Source organism: Brachypodium distachyon, chromosome 2 (assembly GCF_000005505.3).
Source record: "Brachypodium distachyon strain Bd21 chromosome 2, Brachypodium_distachyon_v3.0, whole genome shotgun sequence".
NCBI lineage: Eukaryota > Viridiplantae > Streptophyta > Magnoliopsida > Poales > Poaceae > Brachypodium > Brachypodium distachyon.
In genome coordinates this window covers 36675025-36697760 of record NC_016132.3, presented here as the reverse complement: position 1 = coordinate 36697760, position 22736 = coordinate 36675025, and the positions used below count along the sequence as shown (strand labels likewise).

The 22736-nt window shown below is 44.3% G+C and overlaps 2 protein-coding genes across 2 annotated transcripts; one reads left to right on the top strand and one right to left on the bottom strand.

Annotated features, from left to right (window-relative positions):
- Window positions 1–7951: 7951 nt before the first annotated feature.
- Window positions 7952–8640, bottom strand: LOC100846905. The gene has a single exon (XM_010233432.3). The coding sequence runs from the start codon at window positions 8455–8457 to the stop codon at window positions 8176–8178; it is 282 nt and encodes a 93-aa protein (XP_010231734.1). The 5' UTR covers window positions 8458–8640; the 3' UTR covers window positions 7952–8175.
- Window positions 8641–15554: 6914 nt separating this feature from the next.
- LOC104583235 lies at window positions 15555–17910 on the top strand. Its single transcript, XM_010235048.1, has 3 exons — window positions 15555–16823; window positions 16880–17141; window positions 17243–17910. The coding sequence occupies exons 1-3, from the start codon at window positions 15555–15557 to the stop codon at window positions 17908–17910; spliced, it is 2199 nt and encodes a 732-aa protein (XP_010233350.1).
- The last annotated feature ends 4826 nt before the right edge of the window (window positions 17911–22736 follow it).

The following is a 22736-nucleotide window of genomic DNA, read 5'->3' as shown; positions in this document are numbered from 1 at the left end:
CTTGTTGTTGTTTGTTTTGTTTGTGTTTGTGAGCTTTGGTTGGATGGGAATGGGCAACGGATGGGCCAGCTCCTTTTATAGCCTGGGATATGTGTGTACCACTTAATTTTTTTATATTTGTTTTTTTTATATGTCGCCTAATTAATTAACAATCCATTAAAGGCAGACCACTCATGACTAGATGTGATATTTGGCACCTCGTGTCACAAATGTTATTTGGTCGTTTCTAAGGGGGCCGGTGGTAGGACCGTTGTTTGTTCTTATTCCTACCACTGGGCTCGATTTGTATGATCAGCATGATCAGTATACATGGTGTGTTTTATTGTAAAAAGAGAATACCTAGCTAGAACCTTTGTATGTATTTATGTTATGGAGTTTGGTTTTATGTTTAAATTTGCATGGCCCACTATACCAATACGTACTAACTTCGTCGATGAACTTTTTGAAACCGGGCTACTACCCACTTTCCATTACTTGAACTTCGTCGAGGAATTAATTATGCGAGATATTTGACATATCCCTGATCTCGTAGTGTCGTATCAAACGTTTAATGTTTAGGTACATATTTTTCTTCCTTTGTAATTAAGATAAAGGTACATATATTTGTTTAAGTCACCAATATTTTTTAAAAATTAAGAAATTTGGTGGGGCCGCAAAAGGCCAAAATATTTGCATTCAGGTACCAAAAAGTGACATTTGAATTTCAGTTGGACTCAGAAAAATCATTTTGGGGGTCAAATTTTGATTAATTTCAGTCAATTTCAAACTAATTTCTGGCCCTTTGGACGAAAGTAAAATCAAAATCATTTCTAATTAAAATAATTTTGGTGGTCAATCTTTGGCCCAAATAGAAATTGAGAACCCTACGCCACCATTGTGCAAAATTAAAATTATGGTGTATTGAAAAAGACACATATTGCTTCCCCCAAACAAAATTGCACAAAAAATACATGATATATACAACGTCAAATAAAGTTCAGAAGAAAAATATTGGTGTAATACTCTTATAATATAGTTGATGGAGAACAAGTAACGTAACGCAGATATGCAAAAATTTACATTTAAAATTTTGTCACTGTTATCAAGAACAAAATTCAGAAATGAACGCTCCATCCCCTGATGCCCTGAACTGTATGGATGCTCAACTGCTCACGGATGCAAGCAACTGAACGTGATAATATAAGTTGTTGTCTGCTGTGGCTAAATGGAGACTGGGCATCAAGCATCTTCAATGGAAGCTTCCAATTGGATATATAAAACCGGAGTACGTGTTGCGAGTTTTGCTCATCAAAAATGAATTGTTCAAAGGCAAAATGCATCTCAATAAATCAACCAATTGAAGCCTCCAGTAGCGCATTTCAGGATATTTTCAAGGAATAAAAGAGATCATGCATGTGCATACTGCGATCAGATTAGCCGACAGCGGTATTAATATTGGATTTTTAGATGGCAGAGGAGTCGCAGAAGAATGATAGCTGTAGGGAAAGCACTTATTCATGCAGAGTTCAGGCGACACTCTGGTAGAAGCAACACATCACAGATGGTACTGGTGGGGGTAATCTGGTAGGCAAAACCCTGGTGTGGCAAAACAGAGTAGTTTTTGCTTCTGATGTGGCCAGTCAAGGAAAAGGAGAAAAGAAAAGTGAAGAGTCTTGCTACAACAAAATCGTTTAGGTGCAACTAAAATATAAAGAAATGCTTATCGAATCGCTAGAGACAATCCACGGAAGTGCACATGAAGTTCTAAACTTTTCTGCTGGCGCTTCATTATGATATTATATTGGCAAATGATTTTCATGTTTGTCAGCAAACTACCTAACATATTCTGTTAGAAAGACATGGTCTTTCTTTTGAGATTGCCCACGGCACAAGGTAGTATGGATTATGGAATCCCTCCTATCGAATTAGTTTGGCAGCTGAATCTGAGTGGACACAACAAATGACACGGTTAGGAATCCATGACCCCGACTATATGGTTAATCAATTGCTCCAAGTTGGTGAAGAGTCCATCATCAGGAGAATATTGTCATCTCTAATAGCAGCTAGCTGTCAGGCAATTAATGGACCCGCCAAAGCATGTTTTGGTGATTAACCAGGCATGGTTAATTATGTGTAAAACATCCTAAGATGCATGATTTATCCGATGGAGCTAAATTCTAATCCCATGCAAGTTTCTACAGAACCTATGGTTTATGAAGCTGTCAACCAACCTTGTGTCGACGAAATGACATTTGAAAGTCAAAGTGCCGACGAAATAAAGAATTCTCCAGCAAAACAGAGGAATTGAACTACTGGAGACTACATAATTCCATGGCCAGACCATGAATTAAAATTCAATAGATTAATCAGTAAAGGGAAAATATAGAGCTGATTACGTGGAACAACATGGGAAGTTAAGCTATATGACAGATACAAGTTATCGTCTCTTTTCTTTACACTTATAAAGATCTGAGTTGGTGGTCGTGAGTTCACTCCAATAAGACTACCCTTTAATGGCTACAGACTTATCTAATTGCGACCCATTTTATACGTATCACAATCTTTTTACTATTCTTGATTGGTTCTGATGACTTTAAGATAAAAAAAATTCAAAAATAATATTTTTAGATAATTATTATTTATCAGAAATCTAAAAAGTACGAGTCACAGATTCTTAATCTCGTAGCAAAGCACGGACATTTAGCTAGTATTTACAAGTACACATACAGTCACTTTTATAATGGTACCATTACATTTGAACATTATTCTAGGGTATGCAGGGCACAAAATCGCGAATATGTTTGGATGTACATACGCGCATATCAGACTCCGTCCATGAACAATGGTTAACCAATTGCCCCAAAGTAGTCAAGACATATCACCACAGTGAGAATATTATTACCACCAATAGAAGCATCCTAGAGACTTCTCACTTTGCTGGTGGAGTCAAGTTTGTGCCCTGTGTGATTTTATATTTGTCTAGAAGCATCTTGCTCCTCCCGTTGTCAATTGAAGCTTGCTTTGTCGTGGAAGCGATCATATCATAACCAAAATCACCATAGAGATGCATGCCCTAGCTAGCTAGATGAAGCACAAATTGATCCCAGTCCAGCAGATAGAGCAAAAAATATATTCTCTCGTCTGAAATGTTCTGAAAGCATCCGAGTGTTTTTCTTAAACCTATTAGCTAGGTAAATATAGGTGAATCTAATTAGCTTGTTCTCTGTTGAAAACAACCCGGTCGACAACAATGTGCGGTCTCAATGATCTTGCCCCCAAAGTGAAGGTATATAGCAGTAATATATCGCCAACTGCGCAGTACGAGACTGTTTTGTAAAAGTGTTCGTATAGTGTGCTACAAAACAGAGGAATTCAAGGGGTTGTTGAAAGGCTCAATAGTCAGACGAAGGCTTTAGTTCCACACACATTAATCGAGAAAAATGGAGAAAATAAACAATTAAACATGCCATTTGTTGGCAATGCGAGTAGTTAAATTACTCACTGGATATAAAAGAACTCGTCAGAAAAATTGCTTTCCATCCCATGTTTACAGAAGTTTTTCTTGGCTGTCTGCATCCAGACCCAGAAGTTTGGGTTATCTTACATTATAAACATCTAAAAGCAATCTAGCTTTCCTGCCAGGTGAAAGTACAAGGTTCTTGCATGGTGGCCAGTATATGTCAATGCCGAATGTTCTCTCCTACCATTAGTTTGGTAATAGATTCTTCTTAGCCACAATAATCGACATGCTTAATGCTACTTCGAGAGTTTTTCGATGGAGTGATGGTTACACCTTTCATTTGTAATGTCTTTTCTGTTCTCTGCATGTACATAAAACTTTTCCCACTACAGGCTAGTAGCAAGAAAGAAAGAAAGAAAGAAAGAAAGAAAGAAAGAAACAACCGATCGAGACTCGGCGGACGATTGAGTGAAGCTGTAAAGGGGATCGATGCCGGAGGACAGCCATAGACGACAACAACGACGGCGATCGCAGTCGGAATCGGAATCGGAACCAAATGTGATCTGCGCCACCGCAAGTAATTATTGCACGGCAAGATCATATCGGGTCCAATTAACAGATTCTTAACCTGCAGATGCATCAGGTGCTTTCCACACCAGGATCCAGATCAAGGATGGCTAAGCTAATTGTTAGAATAATCTTGTTGTACGAGTCCGTTTAGGACTGGTCCGTCCTGAGTTCCAGTAGTATGTCAAGCTGCGTATGTACGTCCAGGTCAGCGTCTGTGAGTCGTGGTTGTGTCGAAATGCTCGTCTGTGTGGGACTCTATTGCAGCGGAAGTACATCACGGTTGAAGGGTTGTCCGGTGAGGTGTATCACTGAGGGCGAAGACGTGCGTGCAAACAAGGTGGCGTGTGTCATTTGTGTGTCTCGATGAGAAGACGGAAGCTCAAGCGTATAGTGGGGCGGTGTACCAGTGAAAGTGAGTCTCTTCAATGAGGACATGTCTCTACATGGAGCTAGGGGTTTAGCTGGCACGTATTGCGCTAGGTGTGGACGGTGTAGTCCATGCGGGAGCTAGCATGACTGGGAGTTTGGATCATACGTTGAGTGTAGTCAACAAGTCGTGAAACTGCGGAGAGCACGAGGAGACAGCAAGTCAAGATTAGGGAGAGATTGTTAGAATAATCTTGTTGTATGAGTCCGTTTAGAACTGGTCCGTCCTGAGTTCGAGTAGTAGCACTAGTACGAGTCTAATTAGCTTTGCACATTAAGTCCTAGTCCTATTAGAATTAGGTGATTTTGGGTGTATATATAGATGCACCAGGGTCAGCTTTTGTAACGTGGGATTTGAGATATTGAGAAGAAATAAAAAGAGAAGCACGACAGGTGTCTCTGGCCAAATAAAATTCCGATCGTGTGTGTTTTCATGAGGTAAACCCAACACTAATTAAGCGAGCTAAGTAAGTAGCTAGCATCTTGACTGGACATCGACCGGAGTCGACCTCCCGGCGCTGCGTGTTGCATTGTGTACCTGCAGGAATTTAAGCTGGAGATGTAGAGCCCTAGATAGCTAGTACCTAGCTCCGATGACTTCCCTTGTCTGAACGAACTGATCTTCTTTTCTGTACTGAAACGGCTGCCGACCTCTGTCGACCAGCTGAGAAAAGAAAAGGAATCGAAGGGGAAAGTTTCTCCATTTCTATAGGCTCGTGGAGTGCCCCTCGCCGGGAGCAAGAGGCATTATTCCCGCCTGGTTTTGATATTCCCATCAATCTCTTGTTTCAAATGTTTGGTGCTAGCCTGCTATAGGAAATTCAGCAAGTCACTGTGTGGGATCACTGATTGCTGGGCATCTTTGTGGAGCCTCCAATTGCCAAAATATAAAGTACTGATTAATTAAAGTCGTGACATGATTTACGTTCTGATAAGTTGCAATCTTTTTGTTTGCGCTCCTGTAATTAAAACCTACCTCCCAGCTTAAAATTCTAATTATTTATTTTCAGTGTTTCACAGTTGTGATCTATAGTTAGATTTTTTTTTATTTTAAAAAATTATCCTTGACAATAATTATTAGCTCGTTCATGTTGTGGATGTAGTCCTCCGTGATTGTACGGAGTCTTCATCTTAATATACATCACCTTTTACTCACAGAAAAAAAATTATCAGCACGCTAAGGTTGTTTCATTTATTTTTCCTCTAAATTACGGAAAAGCCACATTCTAGATACAGATGAATTGTAAAGTTTGTTCGTGTAGAATATATTTTAGAAAGAATACATGTATATACATGAAAGTAATACCGACAGTCACGTGTTTTCCTGACGAAATCGGGCATACCCTCAGGGAAACTTTACATCACCAACGGTACAACGCTGCTACGTTGCGCTAAAGAGACAAGGAGAGGGAATCAAGCCAAGTGCAATTAAATTAAGGACCTTAGTGATTTTATTTCTATATTCGACAGATTAATTAATCAGAAACCTTTAATGTGATTAGCATCAGGACACGAGTATACGTACGTAGAATCCGACCTAACCTGCATTAGTTGTCAGATCCGCGTGAGGACTGATCTGAACTTTTGGATGCTTCCTTTTTGTGCGTATTGTCAACAACGAGCAGCAAATGGCCAAAAATTGTAAAGTAAACGGATTGGCCAGTTTCATGTTTCTTAAGTTCTCAAAAGCAATCGTGTAACACATTGCCCACATTAATTTATTTAAAATCCAAGTTTAAGCATCTCTCTCCCTCTCGCTAAGCTGCATTTTATAAAAAAAGGTGTAGGCGTGTAGCAGGTTGTGCCAAGTCGTCGACAGTTGTCGAGTATATATAGATCTCTCTGTCATGTTTTTTACACCTCTTTATATATAGAACCTCTTTCGTTTTTCCTGTTTCTTATACATATAAGAAATAACTACTTTCTTTGTCCGGAAGTCCGGAAATAAGTGACTTGGACTTGAAATCCAAAAAATCAAAGAAACTGTCATAGGATCCAGATGATTTATGACGAAAAGCTGACAGAAAATTGGCACGAGGCCTAGGGTTCACGTTCACATGAACCCTGAGGAGTGATGGTGGCAGGTAAAAATTGTGACTCTACCTGTTCATGGAGGCGAAATATGAGCGGTGACGTGTTTGATGCGGCCGGGGAGTATGCTCGAGGTGGCTGGTCGACGGTGCTAAAAAAGTGTCTGACGGATAGCAAAATATCGGTCACCTGATGAAAGGACAACCACAATCCACAAATCTTATCAGCTGCAGCATCTGTCCGTATTCCAGCTTAACCGTGAGGAATTGTACAAGTGCATGCAAAAAACTGTTACGTGCTGCAGTAGCTCAACCTATATACTCCTTCCGTCTCAAATTAAGTGATATATACTAAAATACGTGTAGATACATGTAATACTTCGAATTGCAATGAGCCCATATATTTGGAATTTAATTTTGGCCCATCAGTTTGACCAATAAAACATGACTTGTGTGTCACAGGTATTATACCAATAAAATTTGTATTCTAAAGATGGATTTATAAATTTCTAGGGAAAATAACTAGCTCATGTACACATCAAGAACATTTCAATGCTCTAGCAGAATACATATTATCTTGAAATGGTTGCTAAAAGTAGCCAAGGCAAATTAATCCTACTAGCAACATCTGATATATTTTTTTCGAATATGAAAGATAAAAAAATCCCAACTTGCCTCTTTATACATATATCCCTACAGCCATTAGAATGTCCGTGACATACCACGAGAAGGAAAGGAAAAACTACATGACCGTGAAAGAAATGTGAAATTAGACAGCATGTTATTGAAAACCCACCATCCAGATATATCGGGATATAAATCCTCTCCCGATACATACAAAAATAAGCTTGCAAAGTTTGGTTAGTTAGTTTTTTTTAATCAAAAACAATAATAACATTCCTACATGACTGTCGACCACACAAGTCGATCGACCAATTGCACTCACTAGGATTTGTTGGCATCCAGATTTTTTCTATTCCCGCAACCAACTCCCCGAAGACAATAACATTCCTACATGGTGATCGACCACAGAAGTAGATCAATTGCAGTAGCTACAATTTGTGGGCCTCTAGATTTTTCTATTCCTGCAATCAACCCCCAAAATATGAGAATCAATTCAAAGCGAAGAAATGCTAATTAAAAGTTAGGAAATGCCATAAAGATTGCAAGATCTAAATTAAATATTTTGGAAGTCAAGATCAGTACCATATGTAGGATAAGGGCCTACATTTTTCTTTTAGATAATGAGATAAGGGCCTACGCGTACACATATCACTATCGATCAGCTAAGGAGAGGAATCTGCTTGCTGCTTAATGAACCCCAAAGGATCTTGCAGAATTTGTTCCAGCTCTAGCTATGACCGGCCGGGTGACACAAAAATAAGCAGCTGGTGCGTCGCATATGTTCGATCATGTCAAAATTGATGTGATTATCAAACGCTCGCAACCAACAGATCTCAGATAATTAACCATCTCATGAAAGAACTTCAGACACAGAACAAGAACTTTAATTGAAACCTTCTCTTACACACTAAGTAATCAAGTTGATGCAAGTAAAAAACTTCATATCATACATAATTACATACACTACTCACTACTCAGAGTGTAGAGCAAGCAGCTCGCATACGTAAACTAAACTAATTGATTAATTAAAGCACTCTAATTAATCCATCATCAAGTCACCGATAAGGGTTCAGGGTTAGAAATAAGCTAGACGCCGTGGAGGAACTCCCACTTCTTCTTGGCGATGTACTCCTCGATGTCCTCGGGCGAGGCGACGCCGCCGCGTATGAGCGTCGTGCCGCTGTTCTTCCTGGAGATGGCGACGTTGGCGGCGGCGAGCTTCTTCGTCACCGTCGCCGGCCTCGGGTTCCCGTAAACCGAAGGCCTGGTCACGGCGTTGTACACGTAGCCGATCCTGTCCACCTTCTCCACGCTCACCTCGCCGTTCCCGGCGCCGGCGCCGGCGGCCATGGCGCCCCAAGGAGGCATATGCTAGCTAGCTCTTGTGCTTTTCTGGTGGGACCGGATTTGCCGGAGAGGGTGAGGAGGATAGAGCTGAGGTTGATGTGTGTTGGTTGAGCTTGCTGGATGCTGGCTTCCAAGGTTTGGGTGATGGGACCTCCATTTATAGGCTCCAGGAGCAAGCAGCAGGTGTCCAGTGTCCTCGCTGCTTGCTGTGATGCTGTCTGAGTGTCTGGAATGGTCAGTAGTGGAAGCTGTAGGGACATAATCATAATCTATTACCATTGATCTCTCTGGTCTCGGCGTGGTAGTTGAGAGCTCTTTTGTAAGATATGATAGCACAAACAAATATCCCGCTCTCACTCGCTCAGACTTTTTTTGTTTTTAAACTCGTTCATATTTTTAGTTTGTTACAACGTTGATTAATTTCCTGAATAAAAGAAAGAATTTTGCGTTGGAGCTTCAAGACTGAATATATTCAAGGTAATTAACCCAGCTAACACGTGCACATTTTTTTTTTGAAACAGACATAGGGATAATAAAAAATTAGGGAAACCATGTTTAAAAGTCATCATTTTCTAGGAAATATGTGGAAAATGAGGTTAATTGGACATTTTTATAAGCAAATAAGAATTTGTTTTGAATGAAATTTACAAGAAAATAAGTAAGAAGTTTGGGAAGAAAACCAATAAATCTAGAAACTAATATATTTCTAAAAATTCTAAGAAATTGAAAAATAAAATGTAAAATATAGAAAAGGAAACCATTTGAGTTAATTTTTCTAAATTTCTAGTGAAGGCTTTGCATTTTTAAAACTCCTAGAGGTTTAACTTTTTTTTTGACTAATTTTCTATTTTTTAAAATATTTTGTATTTTCCATGTTAATTTCTTCTTATTCGGTCGACATCTGTGCGAAATTGTCACAGAGTATATTTTTCGAAAACTTTGTTTCGAACTTAAATAAATCCAATTTATGACAAACCTAGAATATATTATAATAAAAAGAATGGAAAGAGTAGTATCTTTTCATTTCCGTACTTTAAGTTTCCACCGTTGGCTGTTGGTGGCATCTTCGCCTTGTTGTGGAATCTGTAACGGTGTCCAAACGTGATTCTACTCGAAAGATACGAGCCCTCTACGAACCTCCACGAGAGCACGAGAACCCGGCTACACATACACGTGTCGACAGCGAAATTGACCCGATTGCTCCATATGGTCTGGCTCCGTACGCCAAATGCTAATTGCAAAATGTATCAATCGGGAGATGCAAGCTGGCCGGAGGAGAAAGGGGATCGAATCAAGAGGAAGCCTGATCTCTAGCGATGGAGCTAGCTCAGTGGACTGGAGCTGCCTTTGATTATCTTAATTTTGTTTGGTAGGTGGGTAGGTTAATTAACTGGAAAGTTCCAAGTCTCGTTTAGAACACGACTGATTGCATTGCATCTCTCTGTTCCTCGTCTCATTACCTAGATTCTTAATCAGTGGGTGTCATAGATCATGTGTTAATTTATTAAGCATGCAAACCACGAGCCACGAAAAATCGCATGATAGTTATTGTTGTTGCGGCTAATCAGATTCCGTTGCCAAACTAATCAGGCAGGAATAGGATAGGAGAGATTCCAAGCTACTTCGAGGTAATGCTGCTAGTACTTAGTTTAAACAGGATTTATAATGAGCGAACACTATATTGGCCATTCGATCGGAAAGATTATGGTTGGAATCGTGCCACGTGTCTTTGTGGAGGTGGCAACTTTAGTTCCATACGGGTGGCAACTTTGTCTCGTCACGCTAGAAGACCAGAGAGCGAACGTTTAATTGCGTGAGATGGCAACTTTAGTTCTGTAAGGCCGGCAATTTTAGTCTGTGACGGTGGCAACTTTAGTTCTGCGAGGCTGGCAACTTTACCCAGAGCGAATGTTCGCTCCCTATTCCATCCTAGTTTAAATGCACTTTTATCAGAAATATATATCAACTGCCTCTGTGATTAACAATCTGAAACGGAAAAACGAACTTCAGTGGCATAGATAAATTAACTCTTCTTTCTTTTCCTCTAGGATTCCTCTGTTTTGCCTCTCTAGAGTTTTTGCTTGCTAGCTACGTACTATCCTATCTGATTATGTTCCGTTGTAATGATGGGATTTTTGATAAGGTATTTTATCATCCGGATTTCAAACGGTGGAGGCGTTCAAAAAATGGAGTTCACTTGACGGGAACTCTGGTGTTTAAGGAGAAGACAATCGAATGCCTTGGTGCTAGTTCCGCCCCTCATTTACCCTCATCCGATTTGAATCTCCCAGGAGGAGACAGAGAAATAATTTCAGTATCATTGCAGTTTTATTACTCTCTTCGTCCCATATTAAGTGACTTAGTACAATATTTAAATAAATTTGAGTCACTTAATATGAAACGGTTAGTACTACGAATATTTTATTTATGTATGTGTGAGTGGATGTGAATGTGGATGCCACATGACCACGTATGCTGCAAGTGCAAAGGAACGGTGTGTATCAGGTATCGTCTTCTTCCTGACCGGAAGACTTGACTCCATCCATCAAGTATTACATGCGTTTGGAACCAAAGTGATTCGCCAACAACTTTTTGCTCGTCTAAAAATGATAGCGTGTTCCATTTGAAAACATTCATATGGTACAACCGTGGAAGTGTAGGCAGAATATATCTCCATGTATATAGGGCAGATACAAACTTCAGTGCTCATAGGGCCTACATGTATAGAGCATATCAATCTGCAAAGGCACGGATTGGAAGCTTGTTGGCTGTTGATATAGTCATAATTTAATTAAGAGGTCAGCTGGAACAGCTTGAAGAATTTGTTCGAAGTGTGTACTCTAAACTCTATAGCTCCAGCTTTGGGGGACACACTACGGGAAAACCGGCCGTTGCCGGCAGCTTTCTATCGGCCCGCCAGCAAAGAGGACCTTTGCCGGTGGCCCCGAGAAAAGCCGCCGGCAAAGGATCAGCCGCCGGCAAATTCTCCGAAAAGCCGTCGGCAAATGACGGCCACCGGCAAAGAGCCCCTGCACGTGGGCCGCGTGCGAGGTTAACGGTGGGCGAAACGGCCGGCGGTGGGAGAAAACAAAAACTATTTTTGCCGGCGGCCACTAAAAAAAAGCCGATGGCAAAGATACTCGTTTTTCCCGCCCCCACCACATTCGAATTTGGACGCGCGCGCACGAATTTTTTTTAAAAAGAAATAACCCTTTGCCGGCGGTCCCGAGAAAAGGCCGCCGGCAAAGGCCATTTTTATTTTTATTGTTTCCCAAATGTCTCCCGTTCGAATTTATCCGGGAGAAAAAAAAAGGAACCTGCCGCCGGCAAAGGCCTTTTTTTTATTTTTTCAAAAAAAATTAACCATTTGCCGGCGGCCCCGAAAAAAGGCCGCCGGCAAAGGTTTTTTTTTCCTTTTTTATTGTTTGTGATGTAAATCAACCATATTGTAAACACATAGAGCAATATATTGTTGTTTTGATTGAACCCAATTTGCACTTATAAAATAAAGAGAACTAATTACTCTTTGCCGATGGCCGTGATCGAGTTAATTGGTTACGATCGGTTCATCGACGCATGAAATGACAAAACGAATTGTTTCCCGGCTTTCCCCTTGTGCATGGTGTGCCATGTATATGTAAATGAAGGGTGTGTTAATGGTAAAATCAAATCGATAGCCCTGATGTGACACTTCCTTTGCAAACAATACTAGCGAATGGGCATGAATGTTCCACACTTGAGGGGAAAAGTCTCAATTCAGACCGACAGGACATAATTTAGTCGGTCCATGGGGTAGATGTTTGCTTTTTCATGTTGACATGTCGTAATTCAACACTATGATATAGTAAAGTGACATGAAAATTCAAGTTTTGGTGAAAAGCTAGTAACAAAACACTAAGAAACATTCAAACCCAAGCCCTAGAGTGAGGAAAACACGCATTTCGGACTGAGGGAGAAGAATTTTGTGAGGGCTTGGGGTAGATTTTTTGTTTTACATGTGCCCATGTGCCAATAGAACACTAAGTAATAGAAAAACATCAGGAAAACCAATGTTTTGGTGAAAAGCTACCCCGTAGACACCACGAGGCCCGCAGGAGGGGGCGATGCCTCAAATCACACGACGGATGGTCTAGAGAACTTGAAATTTTGGATGATGTCATCAAATGGGTACATAGAGATGGTGTTAAGAGGAAAAACACAATCCAAGCATCTGAGGTTGCACTTCCTTCACAAACTAGACTAACCCGCACGAACGTTCCGTACTTACGGGGGGGGGGGGGGGGGAGTCGCAATTCGGACGGACGGAGCAGAATCCTTTGAGGACTTGGGTAGATTTTTGGTTTTTCATGTCCCCATGTGCTAGTACAACACAAAGGTAGAGTAAAGTGACTTGAGAACACAAGTTTTGGTGAAAAGCTACCCCGTAGACGCCACGAGGCCCGCAGGAGGGGGCGATGCCTCAAATCACACGACGGATGGTCTAGAGAACTTGGAATCTTGGATGATGTCATCAAATGTGTACATAAAGATGGTGTTAAGAGGAAAACACAATCCAAATATCTGAGGTGTGGGGGTGCGTGGTGGCCTATGGTCTGGCTTCATGGCCTTTGGCTTGCTGCGACGCTGGCTTTATTTGTCCGCGGTAGGTATGCGGTGGCTGCAGATGAATACCTTTCACCGGCCTTGTCGGTGCCGGTGATGACGGCGTCCTCGGACGTCGCTTCCTTCTTGAAGGCGTCATCGTGCAGCTTCAACACATCCCACCCCTTGCGATTAAGGTGTCTTCGAGTAAAAGCTCAGGTTCAGTTCATTTGGACCGGCCAGACAATGGCGGCGTCTTTGGACGTCGTTTCCTCCTTAGAGGCGTTGTTTTGGAACCCTTATCTGGCGTCAGATGATGCTTGTTGCAGTGTGTCTGGCTTGGGCTTGGCCAGGGATGGCGGCTTTGAGCAGCGCAGGCTCGTCATTTTGCAGCTGCACCTGTCAGTGCGGCCTCTTCCTTGCTCCGGTCATCGAAGAAGCCCAATTCTAGCTGTCTACCTCCTCTGGCGAAAGGATCTGCTCCCTATTCGGCATCGTTGGAGTGGGAGGAGGTTTTGCTCTGGCGGGTGTAGTTTGTTCGTCGGCTTTGCCTTGTACCTAATTTCTCAAAAAAAAAAACTAAAAAAAAACTGGAAAAAAAATGAAAAAAATTCTTTGCGGGCGGCTTTTGGCGGGGCCGCTGGAAAAGGTTTCTTTGTCGGCGGCTTTTCGTCGGCCCGCCGGCAAAGGGTGTTTAAAAAAAAAACGGCCTGCGCCCCCCCCCCCGGCCCCCCATTCTCTCTCGGTTTTTCTTCTCCCCTCGCTCTCGACCCCGCCTGACCGCCGCCGCCGCAATCCCCGCCCCCGCCCCTCGCCCCTCGGCCGGATCCGCCTAGATCTGGCCGCCCCCTCCCTCTCTGCCGCCCCCGACTCCCCCCCATCTCCCCGCCCACGACTCCCCCCACCCCCACCGCCGGCCACCTCGCCTCCCTCCCCCATCTCCCCGGCACCCCGCCTCCCCTCCCCCACCCCGCCGCCTCCCCGGCCGCCCCGCCTCCCCTCCCCCACCCCGGCCACCTCTCCTCCCCGCCGCCCCCCTCTCCTCTCCACCCCCACCGCCGGCCCCTCCTCCCTCCTCCCCGTCGGCGCGTCCTCCCTCCTCCCAAACCTCCTCCCCGCCGGCCCCCTCTGGTGAGTTTTCTTTTCTTTCTTTTTTGCTTGTTGCTTTGCAGGTTAGTTTGGGATTTGGGATTTCCGAACCCCTAATCCCCTCTTGGCTGCACACGCGTCTATTGTTCTAACCCTTTCTTTTGTTGATTTGCAGGTCAGTTGAAGCAGGCTCTGATTCTAGGCGGGGCAGTCCAAGGTAATGGTAATTGTTGTGATGAGCTTTTGTCTAATTTTTATGTGATGCCCTCTGGAGTGCAAATTGAATTGCCGCCCATTTCAATATCCTGGCTAATTTGGAAATGCAACCCGATTCAGTCGGTGAATTGCCGCCCATTTCAATATCTTGTGCATTTATAGTTTATATGCATATAGTAGCTTTATTTGTATGCATAACTGTAATTAAGTTTGTATAACTGTTACTTAGGGTTTAGGATAGGGTTAGGGTTTAAGGGTTGGGTTAGGGTTTACGGTTTAGAGGGTTAGGGTTTAGGGTTTGTATAACTGTTACTTAGGGTTTAACATTATAGAAGATTGTTGCAATATATGTGATAAACATTGTTAAATGATGGATGTGGCATAATGCTTTGATATGTATGCTTACGGGAAGATATGATTTGTACAAAGTTGTTTCTTTTGCATGTATGATTATTAGTTGCATGATGGCTGGATGTGTGTATTCATGATTCTTATATAACTATATGGTTCATGTAGGAGTGACACCAACCTCGCCGCCGTCCGTCTACTTCGACTACTTCGTCTACAGTGAGCATCTCCCTCTATCTCGCCTTCCCCTTTTGCTTTGTCCCAGCCATCGAGCCGATGACACTTGTAGTTTAAATGTCAAAGTCGCGTAACCCTATGCGTCTCCCATCCGAAAGGGTTATGTATATAGATATGCAAGTCTTTGGACAGCCTGAGGGTGTGTAGATTGGGTTCGTTTCCGTGCTCTTGTCCGGTCCGAGACGTGATTTCGGTAGCATCTCCCCGTTGTTCTCCGGATGCACATTCTCTTGGCTTGTTGTCGAGATGTGTATTTGGAGAACAGCGGGGAGGTGCTGCCGAAATTTCGTCTCGGACCGGACTGGAGCACGGAAATGGCCCAATCTACACACCGTCAGGTGGGATTAGGACCTATCCTTACCTATTAGTGGAATACTTCAGCACATGCCCTTTTCAGTGAACAAATAAAATATGTGACGTAATTAATTTGACGAAACTAAATACTTGTGTTGCTAGTTGCGTTATTAAACCGTGTATCCCTTTGGTGTCATGTGGTATCCGAAAATAGCCGTAGTTGGACAGACCGGGATGATGATTGGATGAAAAACACGGCAGATTTCTTAGAGGTTGCATTTTCTAGAGGAGAAGAGCGTGCTTGGTTCCCTTGCAGTCGTTGCAATAACAAGACACGACACACAAAGGATGAGATGGGCAATCACTTGGTGTTGTACGGGTACACGCCAAACTATACCCAATGGGGCTACCATGGTGAGCAAGAGGATAGAGGAAGAGAGGAGGTCGTGCGAAGGCGCACGGACGACTATGATACGGGGTTCCAGGACATGGTAGATGACTTGGAGGAAGCACGCGTTCCAACGGAGGAAGAACCGGAGGCAACCTCTAAGGCCTATCTTGATATGCTGGCGGAGGCAAGCACAGATCTGCATGCTCACACAAAGGTCAATAAGCTGGATGCCATTGCTAGAATAATGGCTGTGAAGACCCAGTTCAACTTGAGCAGAGAATTGTTTGATGTGACGATGGCAGTTATCGGTAGTCTCCTCCCGGAAGGCCACCTTTTGCCTAAAAGCATGTACGAGGTGAACAAAATGCTTAGTGTACTTAAGTTGCCGGCTCAGTGCCTACATTCATGTAAAAATGGGTGCACGGTGTTTGACAGAGAATACGCGGATGCCAAGCATTGTCCCAAGTGCAATTTCTCTAGGTATGTCGAGGTAGACCACGGGAAGGGTCTGGTGAAGTCAAAAGTACCCCATAAAGTTCTTAGGATGCTTTCATTCTCAGAAAGAATTGGCCGGATGATGCTATCCGACGTGCCTGGCAAAGCTGTGACGCATCACAAACTGGGGAAGAAATACAAATACGACAAGGATCATAGGCTGATGTTGACACATCTGTCGGATGGTGAAGCATGGAAGGATTTTGATCGGAAGTATCCGGAGAAAGCCGCGGAGCCTCGGAATGTTCGAGTTGCCATCGCAACTGATGGGTTCAATCCATTTGGCATGACGAGTGCCCCATACAGCTGCTGGCCAGTGTTTGTAATTCCGCTCAATCTCTCTCCCGGAATGATAATGCAACGGAAGTACATGTTCTTGGCGCTGATAATTCCAGGACCAGAATATCCAGGGAAGAACATTATTGTGTATATGCGGCCCCTGATGGAGGAGTTGAAAAGAGGTTGGGGGGAAGGGATCATGGTGTACGACAAAGCTACTAAGACAAACTTTAGGATGGATATCTGGTTCCAGTTCTCCATTCATGACCACCCGGGGGGATCTATACTCTGCGGCAAAGGCTTGCAGGGGAAGTTGATGTGGCCACACTGCAGGATCGATCTGGAGTTCTATCGGCTCGCTCATGGTCGCAAGTATTGTTGCTTCGATCTGCACAGGCGATTCCTCCCGCCTAACCATCCGTTCAGAGAAGACAAGAAGAACTTCAGGAAAGGTGTGGTTGTCGAAGAGGGCCACCCTGTTATCGCACTGGTTCTGAGCTTCTTGCTGAGAAGGATGCTCTTGTGCCCGACCCGACACAACCTCACAAGTTCCTGGGGTATGGTGATACACACAACTGGACTCACAAGTCATGGTTCTGGGAGCTCCACTACTTCAAAGACATTATTCTTCCACATTGTATTGATGTGATGCACACCGAAAAGAATGTCGCCGAAGCCCTTTTCAACACAATTCTCAACATTATTGACAAGACGAAAGATAATCCGAAGGCTAGAAAAGATCAAGAAAAACTTTGCGATAGACCATGCCAGGCAGGTCAGACATCAGACCAAAGGCCCCGTTCGCTCTTGACAGAGACCAAAAGATGGAAGTACTCCTGTGATTCAAAGAGTTGAAGTTTCCTGATGGGTATGCAGCTAATCTAAAGAGGGGAGTTAATCCTGGCACCATGCGAATCAACGGCCTCAAGAGTCATGACTATCATATATGGCTTGAGCGTTTGCTGCTGGTGATGGTTCGAGGCAATGTGTCGGAGGATATTTGGCGGGTGTTGGCAGAGTTGAGCAATTTCTTCTGCCGGCTTTGTGCTAAAGAACTATCTCCCACCTTGCTAGAAGAAATGGAAAAACAAGCCCCCGTGTTGCTATGCAAGCTAGAGAGGATCTTTCCGCCGAGCATGTTCGTGACGATGCAACATCTAATTATCCACCTCCCGTACGAGGCACAGATGTGGGGCCCTGTGCAACATCGTTGGATGTATGCCGTCGAGAGACTTATGAAGACCCTTCGAGCTAAAGTAAAAAACAAAGCTAAAGTTGAAGCATGCATATGGGAGGCAAGCCGTCTCGAGGAAGTGTCAAACGCAACGACGAGTTACTGTAGCTCCGATATTGCCACGCTGCATAATCCAGTCTCCCGCTACAATCTTGGCAACCCTGAAGATGAATCCAAGCTGAGCCTATTCAAAGGGCAACTTGGAACTTCTAAAGCCGAGAAAACAGTCACCATGCCCTACCAAGAGTGGCGATCCCTTACGTTATATATCTTGAACAACCTCGACAAAGTCCAGCCGTACATCAAGTAAGTGCCCAGTAAATAATTTCTCTTTGCAATTGATCACAAGTTTGTCTCTAACTCATCTTATTCTCATTGCGTCAGCACATTCACTCAACTCAACTGGAAGCGAACAAGAAAACCCGATCCTCTAGAACATGATGCCCTTCTTAGAGATGGTCCAAATGGCCCCGGATCCGGTTTCATTGAGTGTTTCCAAAATCAAGTACTTTCTTTCTTAGCTCCTAGTTGTTTCAAAACCTACAGGCCTTGCGTGCGACTAATACATGATGCTTTTCTGCTTAAACCTGTAGGCTAACAAAGATGCGTCTATGAGCTCCCAATTGAGACAAAGTGCCAATGGTTTTGATGTCAAGGTCGGTTCATTCAAATCCTACAACGTCAATGGATATCGATTCCATACAACAGGGTACGAGCTCAGTCGGGCCAATCGAACCTCAACAAATTCCGAGGTGTTCGTAGAATGCAGTGGAGATGACTTCTACGGCAGGGTTGAGGAGATATACGAACTACAATACCGCGGACCCAAACCTCCAAAGGTCGTTGTATTCAAATGCCGTTGGATCGATCCGAAACACGTTAACAAGGATGACACAATTGACCTAGTCGAAGTAAAACGAGACAGTGTCTTTGAATGCGAGGATGTATATATTGTGGATCAACAAGCCACACAAGTTTATTTCCTCCCGTACCCGTGCACTAAAGTGGCTCGCCTTCAGGGTTTGGATGTCGTGTACCACGTGCAGCCACATGATAAACTACCAGAACCAAACGACCAAGATTATCTGCCGCAACGAGAGCCTGGCGACGAGTTTTTCCAAGAAGCTGGCGGGGACACAAGTGATTTCGTGATACGGTATACCGATTCTTCGGGCACGGAAGTAGACAATGACGGTGAAGGTGACTAGGTTGATGGTGATGGTGATGACGACGATGAGGAACATGCCAATGTTGATAGTGATGTTGAGAGTGAGCTTGATGCGGCTCTTCTAGTTGATCCCGATGACGAAGACTACAATCCACATGCCCATACTTAGTTGTTTCTTTTGTTTACATCAAGTTGTAATCCGTCCTACTTAATTAGTTAGTTTGTTGAATCCCAACTTTACTGTATTGTACATCAAGTTGTTTCATTTGTTTACATTTAGTTGGTGTTTCTTTTATTTACATCAAGATGTTGTTTCATTTGTTTACATCTACTTGTATAATCCGTCCTACTTAATTAGTTAATTCGTTGAATCTCAACTTTACTTGTATTGTACATCAAGTTGTTTGATTTGTTTACATCAAGTTATTGTTTCATTTATTTACATCTACTTGTATAATCCGTACTAACTTGTTCACTTTTCCTCATGGCTGGTGATTGAACCATGGTGGACGGGCGTAGTACCTCTCAGAGGCATGTCGAAGAGCTATACCCTCCGCCTAAAGTGAAGGCCAAACCTCCGAAGAAGACCGTTGCACGTAAAGCAAAGGGCAAAGCTAGGAGGGAGCCCTCTCCCTCGCCGCCGCCACTCGATCCACTGTACGATCCTGAGGATGACAGGGAGGAGGAGATTCAGGAGGAGGTGAGGGAGAAGGAGATGGAGGCAGGGGACTTTGGTGAGGACGAGCTGCAGGATCACTCTGTTGGTACCTCCGCGGGAGCCTCGGCTGGGCCTGCTTCTAGCTCTGGTACAGACAAAGTGTACCAGCGTGGTCCTACTCGTCTCCCCACCAAGCGGCCCTCTTCTGAAGCTGAGAAGCCGGTCATTCGTCCAACAGCTAAGATGTACCTTTCTTGATCCTAGAATTCAGTTTACATCAAATTGTTGTTTCATTTATTAACTGCAATTGACTTGTCTTATCCTTGTGCAGGGGCTGGGTGGTTGTTGCACCCGGATGTTTTACGATGCAACCCAAGGCTGTGCTTGGGGTCCTCCTCAAGGACCACTTCCCTGGCATGGTTCTTCTTGAAGGAAAGGAGGAGCCTGAGGTAGCCCGAACATTGGCACACTACGTGGCCCAACCAGACTTTCAAGATAGAGAGAATGTGGTGTATACGAACAAAGCCGAGCAGGTGAAGGGCGAATTTTGGGTAAGTCGCCTTCGCACAATGCATACATTAGTCAAAACAATTGTAATGCAAAATATATAACTCATGAATGGATCCTTTTTGTCTAATTGCAGCGGTTCTTCAAGCTGGCGAAAGGCATTGATGATGCAACAATTGCACGACACTTTGAGGCAAGTGTGAAGAAGGCATTGTCCGAGATGTTCTATCACGCGCGTGTCTACGCGGTGAGGAAGTACTATGCCAAAGTGAAGAAATAGAAATTGGACAAGGCACAATGTATCGTGACGCATCTCGAGCACGAACAGTACACGCAGGTAAAGTTAAATAAAGTGCATTTCCTTGCTTAATAAGGGCTAATGCTTAACTTCTTCGTGTTTGGACTTGTACTTGTTCATTTAGGTTCCTCCGCACTGGTGCGTCTCGCACTTAAATGCCTGGAAGGCGCTGGTGGACTCGTGGTGCAGCCCGGAGTACGTGGACACTCACGGGCTCCTAAGGGAGAGGAGGTTGGCGAACCCAAGCGGAATGCACCATCAAGGTAGCGTGAACCTGCAGGGCTACATCAACAACTATGTATGTGTTTTTCTCCCAAAAAGATCTTCATGTGCGAGCATCACCCCTAACTATCTTGTTGTTGCTTGTTGTTTCAGGCGAAGGCTCATCCGGATAAAGCACGCCTCACCAGTTTCACGGCCATTGACTGCGCCCTCAGGGGAAAGGCGAGCACCGAGTCGGAGTACAGTGCGAACGCCCCGCTCGAAGCCTACGCCACCCCGGTTGACCATGCCAAGGTCACAGGCTACGTGGAGGTGTTTGAGGAGGCGCACGTCCCCGGGGCTGATCCTAGCCAGCACGACCTGGATGTGGAAGTGGTCATGAGGGCGGGAGGAGGCATGAAGCACGGTAGGCTGGTCTTTGGGAATGGAACCATTGATCCGAGCACCATTCCCAGCCTAACTCACCTGAAGGCTACTTCCACGAGCTCGAGTGCTAGTATACGCAGTCGTCTAGGTGCACGGCAGTTCTCACAGCGTGTTAGCTGTTCTTCATTCACCAGCTCGTGTCTTTTCGCATTTCATTGTAACGACAATGAACTTGTAATGGCATTGCAGGAGGTGGAGAGTATGGTGGCGGCTCAGGTGCAGGCTCAGATGGCTTAGGTCCAGGCTCAGATGCAGGCTCAGATGGCTCAGATGCAGGCTCAGTACGACCACCTTAGGGTATGTTTACCGCACATAATAGCCAAGAAAGCGTGGTATTAGTTCCGTAAATGCAACTCTTTGTCCTTTCAATATGCAGTCGTACCTCGCCGCCACCTCTCAAGAGCCGCCTACAGCACCACCGCCGTTCGACTTGGCGTTTGTCAATCTCCAGATTGAGCATGCTCCACAGCCTTCTCCACAGACTCCGGTGAGTTCACTCGAAACATTTCAATCTCCATTCATGACTTTTCTTGCTTTCGTTGAGGGTTGGGGTCAATGCCTAATCATCTGTGCAACAGCATCAATCCGGTTGTGGCTCGAACCACCCTTCTTCACACGCAAGCCTTGCTGGAGGCAACCCTCCTGGCCAGTCACCTGCTCCTAGGCACTGACTCGGGTAAGTTGCCACAAACTTGTCTCATCTCGAGGTCCGTTGTTTTGAAAACTTACTTTCTTGTCTCCACACGTAGAACTGCATAACCTAACATCACATAATGACATAGATCCCCTTTTAGAGCCAAGAGGGCTCACTTGGCTCCAAAATGGTGCCTTGGTGACATTTTTGGGCATTTGGCTCATTTATGCCACGAGGGCACCAATTTAGAGCCAAACGAGCCATCTTGGCTCCAAAATGGTCCCTTGGTGGCATATTTGGGCATTTGGCTCATTTTTGCCACCAGGACACCATTTTGGAGCCAACATGGCTCATTTGACTCCAAAATTGTGCTTTGGTGGCATTTTTAGAGCCAAATGAGCCATATTTGCTCAAAAATGATTCCATTGCACCATTTTTGAGCTAAATGGCTAAGTTCCACTTCAAATACTACAATTGTCACTTCAGTTCCTTTCTTTATATCTAATTATGCTATTCTAACTCCATTTCATAGGTTTCTACTGGTGCAATGGGTGGTGGATGTTGAAGGTGTCCGAGTCACCATCTTGTCGTGTATGAACACTAGCTAGCTTGTAATATATATGTTGCTACCATGCATGCGATGATCACTTGCAATACTTTTGTTGTGAGATATGTGATGTTTTCGGACTTTCATGAGATGTTTATATATATGCTTGTGATGTGAATGTGTCGATGATTTTCTGTGGATGTATTGTTGTGATGTGGATGAGTATATATATATGTGTGTGTGTGTGTGCGTGCGCGCGTGCGTGTGCTGTGAAAATATTTCAAATTGCTGCGATAAAAAAAAACAAAAAAAATACCCTATCCGACGGCCAAAGGCCTGGCCGCCGGCAAAGGCTGAGCACGTGGCACGATCACCAGATCGTGCCACGTGCCCACCCTTTGCCGACGGGTTTTTCCCTGCCCCCCTTTGCCGGCGGCTTTTTCTCTGGCCATCGGCAAAGACCACCTGCCTTTGCCGGCGGCTTTTTCCCTGGCCGCCGGCAAAGGCCCCCTGTTGCTGGCGGCTTTTTCTCTGGCCGCCGGCAAAGACCCCCTGCCTTTGCCGGCGGCTTTTTCCCTGGCCGCCGGCAAAGGCCCGACAGGTGGGCCACACCGTAGCACGCGCGGCCGGCTCGCGGTGTGCCACGTGTCGGGCCTTTGCCGGCGGCCAGGGAAAA

What these genes read in the sequence shown, in the direction of transcription:
- LOC100846905 (XM_010233432.3), bottom strand. Translation starts at nt 8,457, where the DNA reads ATGCCTCCTTGGGGCGCCATGGCCGCCGGCGCCGGCGCCGGGAACGGC.
- LOC104583235 (XM_010235048.1), top strand. Translation starts at nt 15,555, where the DNA reads ATGGGCAATCACTTGGTGTTGTACGGGTACACGCCAAACTATACCCAA. An exon ending in AGAACTTCAGGAAAGGTGTG is followed by an intron (nt 16,824 to 16,879) that starts GTTGTCGAAGAG and finishes CTTGCTGAGAAG; the next exon opens with GATGCTCTTGTGCCCGACCC. An exon ending in CGATAGACCATGCCAGGCAG is followed by an intron (nt 17,142 to 17,242) that starts GTCAGACATCAG and finishes ATGGGTATGCAG; the next exon opens with CTAATCTAAAGAGGGGAGTT.